This window comes from Hypanus sabinus, chromosome 6, assembly GCF_030144855.1.
Source record: "Hypanus sabinus isolate sHypSab1 chromosome 6, sHypSab1.hap1, whole genome shotgun sequence".
Taxonomy (NCBI): domain Eukaryota; kingdom Metazoa; phylum Chordata; class Chondrichthyes; order Myliobatiformes; family Dasyatidae; genus Hypanus; species Hypanus sabinus.
The window spans coordinates 82,684,131-82,699,358 of NC_082711.1; the positions used below are offsets into that span (position 1 = coordinate 82,684,131).

At 38.8% G+C, this 15,228-nt stretch overlaps 1 protein-coding gene across 6 annotated transcripts in view; it reads right to left on the minus strand.

Moving 5' to 3' along the window:
• si:ch211-197h24.6 (uncharacterized) overlaps nucleotides 1-15,228 on the minus strand; it is a 102,434-nt gene that overhangs the window by 71,430 nt on the left and 15,776 nt on the right. For all 6 annotated transcript variants that reach the window (XM_059972519.1, XM_059972518.1, XM_059972514.1 and 3 more), the window contains exon 4: nucleotides 14,939-14,963. In XM_059972519.1, the coding sequence (XP_059828502.1) occupies nucleotides 14,939-14,963 (25 nt within the window). The remainder of the gene's footprint in view (nucleotides 1-14,938; nucleotides 14,964-15,228) is intronic.

Genomic DNA, 15,228 nt, shown 5'->3' on the forward strand with positions numbered 1-15,228 from the left:
CTACATATTTTTTACATTATAAAAACAAAGCCAAGACAAATCTGACTACATGATGGGGTAGCAGGGTTGTGTAGTGGTTAGTACAATGCTTTATAATATAGGTGACCCCAGTTACATTCCCACCATTGTCTATAAGGAGTTTGTATGTTCTCTCGGTGACCACGTGGGTTTCCTTCAGGTGCTCCGGTTTCCTCCCATAGTCCCAAGACACTACAATGACCAATTTGGCGAGGGATTAAATTGGGGGGATTGCTGGGTGGCACAGAAGGGCCTATTCTATGCTGCATCAAAATAAATAAAGGGAAATACACCCCAGATATTACAAAGCATACATTTTTAAAATCCAATAAAATGTCCTAAATTCTGATTTTCCAAATCTAAAATTTCCATACTTCTTGTTTACCATTTAGAAATAACAAAAAAAATTACAAATATTTATAAATCACAAATTACAGTATGAATTTAACAAGTCATATATTTGAAGCTTTTCTGAGTAAATTACTTATGCAATGTACATAATATACCCCCCTCCCCCCATCCCCATGAAAGCATTAACTCCTCGCTGGGATATGATTCTTTAGATGACCTCTGGTACCTTGTCTATCAATTCAGGTGGATTCATGTATCAACATCCTGGTTATGACTAAAACTTAGCTCCATAGTCGGTGGCAACTAGCTTTTTTTTGTGAATACATCTCATTCAGGTATAGATACAATCCACATTACTATGATGGTAATACTGATGTTAACGGTTAAATAACGTTATGTGCCATAAAGTTATTATTCCATGCTTTTCATCAAGGTGTTTGCTCCTCCAAGTAACTCCTCCATTTTCTCCCACATTTTCAGGCTCCACACTTTTACTACTCCTTTCACCTCCTCTGACACAACTCCTTCTTCCAAGCTTTCCCAACTTTCTCCAAAAAAAACATTCTCAATGACTTCCTTCTTTTGATTCTGGACTGAACAACTTCCTCATTATTGACTACTTAAATGTACATTAGTAGTCTGTCAGCCCTGGCTTGGCGTTAATTTTTTACTTCCATTTTGGGTTAATGTTCGGTGCACTTAATCCAAGTATAATACTAAAAGTTCAAAGAACATTCATTATCAATGTACGTATACTATATACAACCTTGAGATTCATCTGCTTACAGGTACCCACTAAATAAAGAAACATGATGAAACCCATTAAAAAGATTGTCAATAGTGCTGAAAGATTAAGAAGTTATACCAGAATCTATACACTATCTTTGGTAGATCTAAAAGGATCCCATGACACAATTCAAAGGATGACGCCAGGACTGGACAGCCTGAGTATCTGTAAAGGCTGGGGCAGATTTTACTGCAGCAAAGATCATTAAGGTGCGACCTTGTAGAGGTTTATGAAATCATAAGGACCGTACATAAGGCCACTGCCTTTTTCTCTATAGGAGAGTAAAACTAAAGGATATAGATTTAAGATGAAAAGGGACAGAGTTAAAGGTGGTTCTAAAAGATAAGCTTATCCACAGAGGGTGGCATTGAGCTGCAAGAGAAAGTAGTAATGCAGGTACAACAAGAAAGATTGAGACACATAGGCCAAATAGGATCAGCTCAGGGAGGCATCTTAGTAGGCACAAAGCAACTGGTCCAAATAATTGTTTCTGTGCGACTTAATCCATGATTCTACGACTGTTCGAAGGATGGAAATTTAGCAGGCTATTAACTCCTGTGTAAGAAACATCATCCCAAGAAATGATATGGTCACATCTCACAACTTTTGCTAGGATCCTACAATGAGCAAACCAATAGCCATGTTTTTAAACATTACAAAAGACTACAGTCCAAAATTACTTCAAGGAATATACATTGTGCTGAATATCATTGACTGTGGCCAACAGTAATAGTGTAGTCAACTGACACTTAAGATACTTGAAGGAAAGGAAGTGCAGGGCTTAAACAAATTCAACATCCTTGTGAAGCCATTTAGGACATTTTACTCTGAACAAGAGCCAGTCTCCTCTCCCTATGCAGCCTTGGGTTAAAATAGATGATTCTTGATATAAAATACCTCGAGCAATCCAAAAATCAATTTCCAATGTAATCATGGTGACTTAACCTTTATCTTGAATTTGTTTTAAACTTCTTCTATCTCCCTTGTCCATCTTAGAAATCTCCTTAAAACATATTTCTCACAGTTCATATTTCTTTCAGTAGAGTCTGCTGATTATTAAATAAACTGGGGAAGTTGAGTTAACATACACGTAATTCAAAGCATTTAAAAAGGCAATTATAAATGACAATTGCAATGTAATTATTTCAGTTCTACTCCTCCCACCTCACACACACATAGCATTAAGGCAGATCATAAATTACAAGCATACAATATACCACAAGATAACTAAAAAGCTTTTAGTACAATGTATAATATATGAAACCATGATACTGTTTTATGCTATTTTACAGAAACAACACCCACTGGAATAGCAGTAAAATGACATTACCAATTTATCATTATTACAATTGCTAATGTTCCATATGCCTTGCTATCCAATACTGTGTTATTTCTGCGACATATCTTTGTATTCAACACTTCCATGAACAATAACAGTGGACTCCTGCAATAATAAAACCAAAATTCTACTTAAATGATTAAATTTAATGACTCCTTCTTTGTCACATACAGTTGCATACCTGAGAAGCTAAAATTTAACATAAAACATTGTAGGAATAAGTCCACAGCATGTATACAATTACTGTGCTATACAATAACAGTGGATTATTTTCCTAATAATTTAATATTTTAAAATGATTTCTATGTAAAAAAATGAGATTGAGAAAATGAATAGAACCCTGATCTTCCAACAGAGTACAAGTTCAATTTTAATTGTTCAAGGAATTCTACAGTCGTTATTATGAAAAAATTTTCATTGAATTTACACATTTATGAAGCAATAATTGCATGCATGCTAAGGACTTATTCCTGCAATGTTTTTTGTTAAATTTTAGCTTCTCACATTTGTCTTTTCATTTTCTGCAAAAATGAGTCATATTAAATTTGGTCATTTAAGTAAAATTTTGGATTTGTTATTGCAGAAGTACCATTAAAAATATAATCAAAATTAGGACAATGACTCATTTTGTAATTTTAAGCACATCTTAAAACAAAGGAAATTTACTACATCCCTAGTCTCACTAGTGACCCTTCTCACACAATTCCAAAGTAACCAATGACACTTGTCATTGTCCTCCTGCATCAATGATTCACAATGTAGGCTTTTTTTTAACTTGCTAGGGTATTTTAATAAAGCCATGGCCAACTGGCTAGCTTTTTCCAACCGAAAAAGCTGTACCATAGTATCTTTATTTACAAATCTCTTCCAAAGCTTTGAATGTGGCAACGGAAGAGAATAAAGAGCTACAGCACATAGTTTATATTTCTAATCTGTTAAAATAAAAAGACACTCTTAAACTACAAATGATCCACTATCCAGTTGTCTGGAAATCCTGGTGACTTAGGATCTAGCTCACCAGGTACTGCTTCATGTCATCCCTTTACATGTCATCCAAGGCCCTGGTTCCTACACACTCCTAAAATTCCACTAAAGCCCCTTTTCCAAATCCCTTCAAAAACATCAGGTTCTGTTTCATGTAAACTCACCAGATACCATTTCCCACATTCTCTTTAAACTTAGCAGGTTCACTCTGTAACATCTTAAAAAACGAAAATTATATGTGTACTAGAGTATTAATTGAAATAACATCCAATTGTCTGGAAAATCTGAGAGTCTAGCACCATCTGGGCACAAACCATGCCAGAATAACTAACTGAATTGTATTTACTAAAGTACAGTTAAATGTTTCCAATTCCAAACTAGCACATTTACGCTTGCACTCTTGCACTTAAAATATAATCTAAGAGTCTCATTTTATTCACAAAAGATGGCTAAATTAATCCTTAGGATCTCATGTGCCTACAGAACACTCTGCTGAATTATGTAGCAGAATATATTGCATGTCAAATTGAATCTGGAAGGTAAATTTACAAACAATTTGTTAATATACTTAGGTAACATCACTTCTACATCTAGCTCAATCTAAGAATCTATGACTTTTCAAATAACTAGAAATTCAGTGAATTAACTGATACAATTCACTGAAAACTGCTAGATTAGGAATAAAATACTTGCTTCAAAGAGTGGTAATATTAGACTTTTTTAAGGTGCTGTTTAACTCAAAGCCTTTGTTTTTAATGTGATTATAAATTCAACACAAAATTGATTTATCTCGTAGCAACTTGAGACTTTAATTTTTTTTCTCTTCTAAAGTTTATCACTGGTGTTTCTCATTTTAAAATGACAAACCAACTGGGAAACTTCACATCAAGCAATTCCGATTTTAAAAGCTGGGCAAATGAGAAAACTATCTTTTTTTTGAGAATGAAAAGGGTTTTTGCAGCTAAAACATTTATAGGACCATGCAATGTATATAACTAGCTGAAATAAAATGATTTTTAAAAAATTACTCCAATAGAAAAAAATGGGCAAGTCTAGAAAGAAACAATAGTTCATTATTCATTTTATTTTTGTTTTAGCCAACACCTAATTTTTGTAAAAGGTTCCGAAGCAAGATCTTTAGAAGATTTATATTTATTTATTTATTTACTTCATTTTTGTTCATCTAGATGTCATTTGTTTGTTAACATAGCATTTGACACTCCTCAAATGGTTACAAACAGCCTACCTGTGGAAGGGGCTTTAAGCATGGTTTCGAAGTAGTTATCAAGCTTAAGACCTCTCGAGTGTGAGTATAGGGTTTTGCACAAATAAAGATTGGCTAAAGCAGCACATCAAAATGCAACTGCAATCTTTCTACTGATGATTCAACCTGGTTAATCCCCAATCCATTACAACACTTGTTTGCAAAATTATTTGGAAATGGGAGGGAAGAATCAGAGCACCCGGGTTTACTCTCCATCAACATGTCAGGCTGATCAGCAACTCGTCCTTCATGCTGTGAACATGCCTGGCCTACAGATGGAATTCTTAGTCTACTAAGAGGATCAACTATGTTCCAAGCTCTTATCATAGCATGTCATCCCAAACCAATTCGATCTCATAATGTCATCTTAACCAAATCTTCTCTCTTCCTCATTAGGTGCCTATTAACATAAATTCAAGCAAGGTCTTGAAATATTGTTCAATGGGCAACACGTATGAGGAATTATTTCTGAGCCACAGTGAAATGCATAAATCCACTGCTGTATGAGCTCTTTACTACCTCTTCAGGCAAAATACTTCAAAGTTAGTTAATTAAGGCTTTTCAAACTCAGAAACTACAAAGTTCATGTCAGATGATGGTGTTCATGCTTGAAAAACATTTTTCTGCTGAACTTGAAGCAGTGATGGCCTTTCCTGTTTATGGCACCAAATTTCCTTGCACTCTAACAGAATGCTGCAAATGCAGTAACAGTAGCAACAGCTTGGAAAATTCAATTTGATATTTTAAGTTTCTTGATTGATTTCATCTAAGAAATTCTTGTGATCATCAGAAACCCAAATAAATTTAGTTTAAAAAACACAAAATGCATCTATGGGAGGAGGTAATAACGAAGTTTCGGGCCGAAACCCTTCATCAGGAGTGAAGTAACATGGGATGGTCAAGGGGGAGATAAGTGGGGGGAGGGATAAAGTAAAGAGCTGGGAAGTGATAGGCTGGAGGGAAAAGGGCTAGGGGAAAGGTGGAGAATTATGGGAAATAAAAGAGAAAGAAAGGTAGGGCTGGGGGGAGAGATTATAGTGAGGGGGGTAAAGAGAAAGAGAACCAGACTAAAATAATAGACAGGGATGGGGGTAAGGGTGGGGGGCAGGGGTATCAACGGAGGTCAGTGAGTTGGATGTTCATGCCGGCAGGAAGGAGGCTACCTAGGCGGGAGATAATCACATGAAGTCAAAGACCAAAATGTTGAACCTTATGCCTTCATTTAGAGAAATTGCCTACTTCTTCAATCCCAGTCTTCTTTTATCTAAGCTGACTGAGTATAAAACAAGATGAATTGGGCTCAGCATGTGTGATTGATGTGGAAGTAACTGCTGATGTATTAGTTTGAATAATATGCATAAGAATAGATGACGTGTTATGGATTTTGTTTTATGATTCAAATGATAAGTATTGTCAGATATGTCACATGCTGCCACCAAGACCCCAAACAAGAAGGTGGTCATTAGAACAGCTTCATCACCAAATCATTCAAGATAATTATTTACAGGCATTCTGTTCATTTTACTGGACAATTGAAAGTTTACTTTAGAAACTAACTGAAGGATATTTTGTTAACTTATCTTTGTTAGAGCTCAACTTTGATCTGTATTAAAAATAAGCAATATTTTATAATGCTTTTCAATTCATTAATTACAAGGCACAAAGGTTACATACTCAATCTACAATAAATCTGAAACTATGATATTTCAGGACTGTAATATTAAATAAGTGAGCAGGATTTCCATTAGTAGGTTGAAGACTAATAATACTGAATGATACAATATCATTCATTAACAATATAATGTAGATGATAATTATGTTTTCATATCTCTTTTCTAAAAACAGAAGAGGCCTAGGCAACCATTAAATTATATTTGGAAATCAAAATTAAATATTTTGCATATGTCCCACAAAATAAATCATGTTTTTACAAATGTTTAAGAATTTACAGCCCATCTTATAAAAGTTTGCTAAAATTAACTTATATGAGTACTTCCCTAAATGCCCGCTTTATTTTTTAAATATATTTTTAAAAATCACCACAATCTTATTCCCTTCCCTCAATATTTAAAAACTCTGCTTGAATTCATTTGTGTGCTGGTCAAAAGACAAACTGATACAATTCGACCTGGCACAACTGCCCAGGAGACATAAGAAATTGGGACGTCAGATTTAGATCCAAGTGGATCCTAAACTGAAAGAATGCAGCATAAAATTTAACATACGCTGATAATATTTAACTCAAGATATTTTCAGAATAATTTCAAAAGACAAAACATAGGTGCAGAATTAGGCCAAGTCTGCTACACCATTCCGTCATTCATTCATTCTCTCTCCCTCTCTCACACCTATCAACCTCTGCTTTAAATATACTCACTGACTTGAGCCCCACAGCCATCAATAGCAATAAATTTGACAGATTCACCACCAACTAGCTAAAGAAATTCCTCCTCATCTCTGTTCCAAATGGACCCCTCTATTCTGAAGATGAGTCCTCTGATCCTAGACTATCCCACTATAGGAAAAATCCTCTCCACATCCACTCAACCTAGACCTTTCAATATTTTTCTAAACTCCAGCAAGTACAGGCTCAGAACCATCAAATACTTGTCATGTGTTAACCCTTTCATTCCTGGGATCACTCTCATGAACCTCCTCTGGACCCGCTCCAATGCCAGCACACCATCTTAGAGAAGGAGCCCAAAGCTGTTCACAATATTCTAATGCTTAATAAAGCCTTAGCATTACATCCTTGCTTTTATATTCTAGTTCTCAAAATGAATGCTAAAATTGCATTTGCTTTCCTTACCACCGTCTCAACCTTCAAGTTAATTCTTAGGGAATCCTACACAAGGACTCCCAAGTTATTCTGATTTTTAAATTTTCTTGCCCATTTAAGAAATAATCTATGCCTTTATACCTTCTACCAAAGTGCATGACCATACATTCCCTACATAGCATTCCATCTGCCATTTCTTTGCCCATTCTCACAATCTTCTGCAGACTCCCTGCTTTTTCAATACTTGCCCCTCCATTATATCTTTGTTTCATCTGCAAACATGGCAACAAAGCCATCAAGTCCAACATCCAAGTCACTGACAGACAACATGAAAAAAGCGGTCCCAACACAACTGTTCACCAACAGCCAATCAACCGGACAGCCAATCTTCTACCCATGCGGTATCTGTAATTACATGGGTTCTTATTTAGTTAAGCAGCCTCGTAGGCAGCACCTTTTCAAAGGCCTTCTGAAAATCCAAGGAAACAATATCCACTGCCTCTCCCTTGTCTTTCCAGTCTCTCAGTTCTTTTTTCCCTTCAAAGAATTCCAACTGACTTTTCAGGCAAGATTTCCCCTTGAAGAAACCATGCTGACTTTGGTCTATACTATTACGTGCCTCCAGGTAGACTGGTTTGCATCCATAATAATTTCTCTCAAATGTATCTATCTCCATCAGATGTATTTGTGAAGTTATACCTGTCTGCTATTGGAATAGAGTCCCTGAGCACAACTGCACGGAAACTGGCCTTTCAGCCCATCTAGTCTGTACCAAATATTGTTTTATGGTTGTTTTAATTGTTTTATTTCAGTAAAGACTAGATAGGCTGAAAAGCCAGTTTCTGTGCAATCGTGCCCCATCGAGTCTGCTCCACCATTTCATCATAGCTGATTCCATTTTTCCTCTCAGTCCCAGTATCCTGCCTTCTCCCCATAATCCCTTCATGCTCTGACCCGACAAGGACCTATCAACCTCCGCTTTAAGTATACAAAAAGACGTGGCTATGGCAAAGAATTCCACAGATTCACCACTCTCTGGCTAAAGAAATTCCTCATCTCCATTCTAAAATGACACCCCTCTATTCTGAGGCTGTGTCCTCTGGTCTTAAGACTCTCTCGCCATAGGAAACATCCTCTCCATATCCACTCTATCAAGGTCTTTCACCATTTGATATGTTTCAATTAGATCACTCCTCATTCTTCTGAATTCTAGTGAATCCAAGCCCAGAGACATCACTCTTCATATGACCATCCATTCAATCCAGGAATCATTTTTATGAACATCCTTTGAAACCTCTCCACAATACTCCATGAGGCCTCACCAATGTTTTGTAAAGTCTCAACATTTTCCCCAACCACTGAGGTCTGACTAACTAGCCTATTTTCCTTTCGTCTGCCTCTCACCCTTCCTGAAAAGTGGAGTGGCATTTGCAATTTTCCAATCTTCCAGAACCATTCCAGAATCTAGTGATTCTTTAAAGATCATTAATAATGCCTCCACAATCTCTTCAGCCACTTCTTTCAGAATTTCAGGGTGTACACCATCTAGTCCAGGTGACTTAGCTATCTTCAGACCTATTTCCGAAAAACTTTCTCTCTAGTTATGGTAACTTTACACACTTCCTGACACCTGGAACTTCCACCATACTGCTAGTGTCTTCCACAGTGAAGACTGATGCAAATTATTCAGTAATCCACCATCTTGTTGTCCCCCCATTACTACCTCTCCAGCAGAATGATATCCACTCTCGCCTCTCTTTTACACTTTATGTATCTGAAGAAACTTTTGGTAACCTCTTTAATATTATTGGCTAGCTTACTTTCGTATTCCATATTTACCTTCTGAATTACTTTTTATTTGCCCTCTGTTGTTTTGTTTTAAAAAAGCTTCCCAATCCTCTTAACTTTCCACTAATTTTTTCTCTATTACATACCCTCTCTTTGGCTTTTATGTTGGCTTTGATGTCTCTTGTTAACCACAATTGTGTCACCTTTAGAATACTTCTTCCTCTTTGGGATGTATATACCCCATGACTTCCAAATTGCTTCCAAAAATTCCAGCCATTGCTGCTCTGCTGTCATCTCTGTCAGTGTTCTTTTCCAATCAATTATGGTCAACTCCTCTCTCATGCCTCTGTAATTGTATTAATCATTACAATTTTCCTAGTTCTGGCCTACTAGCAACTGGCACAGTTAACAATCCTGAAATCACAACCCCAAAGGTCCTGCCCTTTAACTTAACACCTTTTGAATTTCCAATGCAGAACCTTGTCACTCATCCTACCCATGTCATTTGTACTGACATGGACCATGACTTCTGATTGATCAGCCTCCCGCTCAAGAATGCCAGAGATCCCAAACCCTGGCGCCTGGGAGGCAACATGCCATCTGAGAATCTCGTTCTCACCCACAGAACCTCCTGTCTGTTCCCCTGACAAATGAATCTCCTATCACCACACTGTCTCTCTTTTCCCCACTTCCCCTCTGAGTCACAGAGACTCACCCATTGCAACTTCACTCTGATAGGTCATACCCCACTGACAGTATCCAAAATGATATGTGTTGTTGATGGGGATGGCCACAGGGGTATTCTATACCGGATCCCCTTAATCCCTTTCCCCTTCCTGACTGAAACCCAGTTTCCTGTGTCCTGCATTTTGGGTGTATCTAGCTCTCTATATGTCCTACCTATCATCCCCTCAGTCTCCCAAATGAACCAGCGTTTATCCAGTTTCAGCTTCAACTTCTTAATATGGATTGCTAAAAGCTACATCTGGACGCACCTCTAACAGTTGTAGTGGGCAAGGATACCGCAGGTCCCTCTGCGTTCCTACATCCTGCAAGAGGAGCATTTCACTATCCTGCCTGTCATCCCTACTGTCCTAGCTCAGTAGATATGAAGAACAAAAAACTTGAGCTTTTCTTTCCTTTGCTTTCTCTGACTGAAGCCTCAAACAGCTAAAGCCTGAAGATCACCAACCTGACTATGTACACTCAAATGATGGCCGCTGCACTTGCCCCGCCTTCCTTTAATTTGCTCTTGCTAATCAATCCCAAACACTAAACAGGCTGTTGGTCAAAGCTCTTTTTCACTGCTGCCTTTTATTCCTGGGAGTGAACCTAATTGAAATCACCTCCTCTCAAAACTTTCGAAATGCCTAGTCCCATCAACCTACACCTGAACCACAGCCCTCTATACCACTCCTATCCATGTATTTATCTAAACAGCATTCAAACCCACTTTCCCCTCACGTTCCCCTTAACCCAAGACTTCTAGTTCTTGGCTTATCCAGCTTCTGTGAAAATAAAACCTGCTTGCATCTATGCTATGTATACTCCTCGTAATTTTGTAAATCTTTATCAAATCTACCCTCATTTGCCAATGCTTCAGGGAATAAAAATCCTATTCAGTCTTTGTCTATAACTCAGGCCCTCAAGCTCAGCAACATCCTAGTAAATTTCCTCAAATAACTTTCCACAGGAAGGTGACCAGAACTGCACATAATACTCCAAATTTGGCCTTATCTCAATTCCCAGGTATCCCTGTTCTACCACACTCCTCATTGCCCTACCATTCACTGTGCAAGTCCTACCCTGGTTTGTACTCCCAAAATGAAACACCTTACACTTGTCTGCATTAAATTCCACCTGCCACTGTTCAGATCCTTTGCTAGCCTTCCTCACTGTCTACTATGCCCCCCCCCCATCTTGGGTCCATCCATGGATTTGCTGATCCAGTTTATCTAAATCATTAGCATAGGTGACAAACAGACCTAGCACAGATCGCTGAGGCACGTTATTTGTCACAAGCCTCCAGTCAGAGGCAACCATTACCCTTCTCTGGCATCTCCCATTAAGCCAACATTGAATATAATTTACCACTTCCTCCTGACTGCCAAGTGACTTAACCTTCCTGAGCAGCCTCCCATGCAAGACTTTGACAAAAGCTACACTCAAATCCATGTAAAAAGCATCCACTGCCTTTCCTTCATCAACTTTCCTAACATCATCATTGAAAAAACTCTTATGATTGATTAGACATAACCTACCATGTACTAAACCATGTTCACTCTCCCTAATCAGGCCCTGTCTATCCAAATACTTTTATAACCTGTCCTTTGGAACACCTTCAATAATTTGCCACTACTGACATCAGGCTCACTGGCCTATAATTTCCTAGTTTATTAATAGACTTTCTTGAACAACAGAATATCAACTAACCTACAGCCTCTTGGCACCTTGCCTGTGGCCAAGAACATTTTAAATACCGCTGCCAGGGACCCTGCAATTTCTACACTAGCCTCCTACAAGGTCTGAGGGGACATCTTGCCAGGCTCTGGAGAATTATCCACTGCAAATACCCTCGAGACAAAAGCACCTCCTCTTCTGCAATCCAGATACGGTCCATTGCTTCATTACTGTTTTGCCTCAGTTATAAGGACTCTGTGTCTGTCTCCTGAGTAAATTCCAGATGTACAGACAAGATCGCCCCCATTTCTTTCCACTCTATGTTTAGATGATCACCGTTCTTCAAGTGGACCAATTTTGTCCCTAGATATCCTTTTGCTCTTAATGTGGGGTTCTCCTTCACCTTGTCTGCCAGAGAAACCCCATGCCTTATTTAGCCCTAACTCCCTTCACTGTTCTCTTGCGTTTCTTATACTCTTCAAGCAACTCACTTGTTCCTTGCTGCCCATATCTGCTGTGCAACTCATTTTTCTTCTTTATCAGGGCCTCAATAACCCTTGAAAATCAAGGTTCCCCAAACCTGTTAGCCTTGCTTTCTATTTAACAGGAACATATAAACACTGTCCCTCAACGTTTCACTTTCGAAGGCTTCGCACTTACCAAGCATCCATTTGTCAGAAAGCAAATTATCCCAATCCGAACCTGCCAGCTCTTTCCAAATAGGCCTTTCTCCGATTTAAAATCTCAGACCAAGGATCAGTCCTATCCTTCTCTTTATTTATCTTGAAACTAATGGAATTATCACTAAATCCAAAATCTTCCCATACTCACACTTCTGTCATCTGTCCTGCCTCATTCCAGCACTCGTAGGAGATCCAGCACTGTACTCCGTCTAGAGATCTCCATGTATTGATTAAAGAAACTTTCCTGAACACATTTGACAAACTCTATCCCACCCAGTCCTTTTATAATATGGGACTCCTAATCAATATGTGGACCTAAATCACAACCTTATTTTTCTTTTAGCTGTCTGTTATCTCTCTACAAATTTGCTCTCTAAATCTGGTTGACTATTGGGAAGTGCTACGTACATAGAGCCACTGCTTCACAGCTTGAGACCCGGGTTTAATCATGTCCTCTGGCACTACATGTGTGGAATTGTCACGTTCTTCCTGGGATTGCATTAGTTGCTTCTGAATGCTCCATTCCCCTTCCACATCCAAACAGGTGCAGGTTAATTGGCTGCTGTAAATTGCCTCTAGTGTGTGGTTGAGGGGTAAAAATCTGGAGGGAGTTGATGGGAATGGGGGGATAGTACAGTATGGGGGGGGAGAATGTCAGAGGTAAACTTTGGGCGGCATGATAGCATAGCTGTAAGCTGGCGACACAGGTTCAACTCCCACCACTGAATGTAAGGAGTTTATACGTTCTCCCCATAACTGCATGGGTTTCCTTCTACATCGCAAAGACAAGTATATTAGTAAGTTAATTGGTCACTTGAGTGTATTTGGGTAGCGTGGGCTCAATAGGCTGTTACTGTGCTGTATCTCTAACTAAAATTCCAAATGCTTCCAGCAAGATTGTGCCAGTGACCAATGGCAACATCCTGCATACAGCTCACAAAACTACTAGACACTCTTCCTCTTCCAAATACACTTCTGCACTGCAATTGTTTACAGCCTGTAATTTATCATTTAAGGATTATTTTGAGCCAATTAAACGACCCGGCATTTCTACTATCTTCTGGGGGGGATTCAGGGTGGATGAGAGTAGAGAGTGCAGCTGTAGCCATCGCCAGGGGTGTACGCTGCATCAATTCCTAATGGTGGAACATGAACCCATGATCGGCCCCGTCACTCCATACCGATTAAAGCATCGATCAAGATTAAAGTCATCGAGGACAAGAGCAGAAAACACCCATGTGTTTGGCACCATCTGTCTGCATTTGACCAGGCTAGTCTTGCTGCTCCAGCGGGCGGATGGTAAGGGAGTCTGGGCTCCAGCGCAGCTGTTGCTCTGCAGCCACTGGACTCTTCAGTTCCGAGGCTTCACTCGCCTCAGCGCTTAAGGCACTTAGCAATTAGGGACTCACTCACAGAGACTCTGCAGTTCATGTGTACTTGTGTTTTTCTTTATTTAAAAAAATATTTGCGCAATTTGATCAAGGAGCTTCAGCGCTGAAGTGACACTGCAGCTGTGGTCTGCAACCACTGATCTGACTCTGCAGCTGGGGACTCACTTTCAGGGACTCTGCAGTTAATGTCATTTGTTTGCTTTTGATGGTTTGTCAGGTTTGTCTCCACACATACACACACTGGGTGTTAGGTGGTCTTGTGCAGGGGGTTTTCCTTAAACGAGCTCTTTTATGTTTCTTTGTTTTGTGGCTGCCTGTAAGCTGACGAATCTCTAGGTTGTATACTATATACATACTTTGATAATAAATGTACCTGGACTTGAAAAAAAAATCTAAATAAATAAATAATCCCATTGACATGGTCATTATTTTCTTACTTCTCAATTCCATCCATATAGCCCAAGTAGACGAGCTATCCAGTCTGTCCTGATGGGCACTGCTGTGTCATTTTCCCTGATGTATAATGCCACCACTCCCCCTTTAACACTTCTCCTCCTATCATATCTATAAGAATGAAGCTCCAGAATATTGAGCTGCCAGTTCTGCTCCTCCTGCAGTCAAGTCTCACTAATGGCTGCAAGAGCATAACTCCATGTACTGATCCATGCTCTAAGCTCATCTGCCTTTCCTACAATGTTCCTTGCATTGGAATAGACTCAACTCTGAACATTAGCCTCACCGTGCTCAACCTCTCAGTGCCTGTTTTTGTATCAAGGCTCAACATCAACTTCCCCACAACCACACCACCAGTTGCCCTGGAGCAAACAGCAACGGGGATGGTGACGCAGTACAGGATTAGACTGTGTTGTTATCCCTTCTGTTGGAGTCTGCCCTGCCATGAAAAAGATGACTCCAAAAATCAGAAGTTTTGCTGACAGTGTTTCTGACAGAAAATGTAAGAGGGGAAAAACATTAGGAAGGCTATTTAGAAAATACACTTCCTCAGAATTGTTTAAAAGAAAACTTAAAGATATCATTAGTTAAACTGTGATAAACAGCAAAAGTTGAAATCAAGCCTCAAAACATCAGTATTTTAAGCGTGTAATATCTGTGGAGATGGGAACAGGATCCAAAAGGAATCCTGCAATACTTACCATACCATTTTAAAGCTGTTTCAATCTGCCAGAATGACGTTTGGAGAGAATCAACCGAGAAAAACAACAGAAAATGTTAGCGAGATTGTTTCTGTTGGGACATAAACTGAAACATTTTTATTAAAAATGCATCTTTTGCAAATTTTGTTCAGAAGGACACCATTTTGTTGCTTTCTTAAATCAATTTTTAAGACAATTGAGATTCATCTCCTTCCAGGCAGCCACAAAACAAAGAAACTCAACAGAACCCATTAAAATACGACCAACAAACACTGAATGTGCAGGGACAG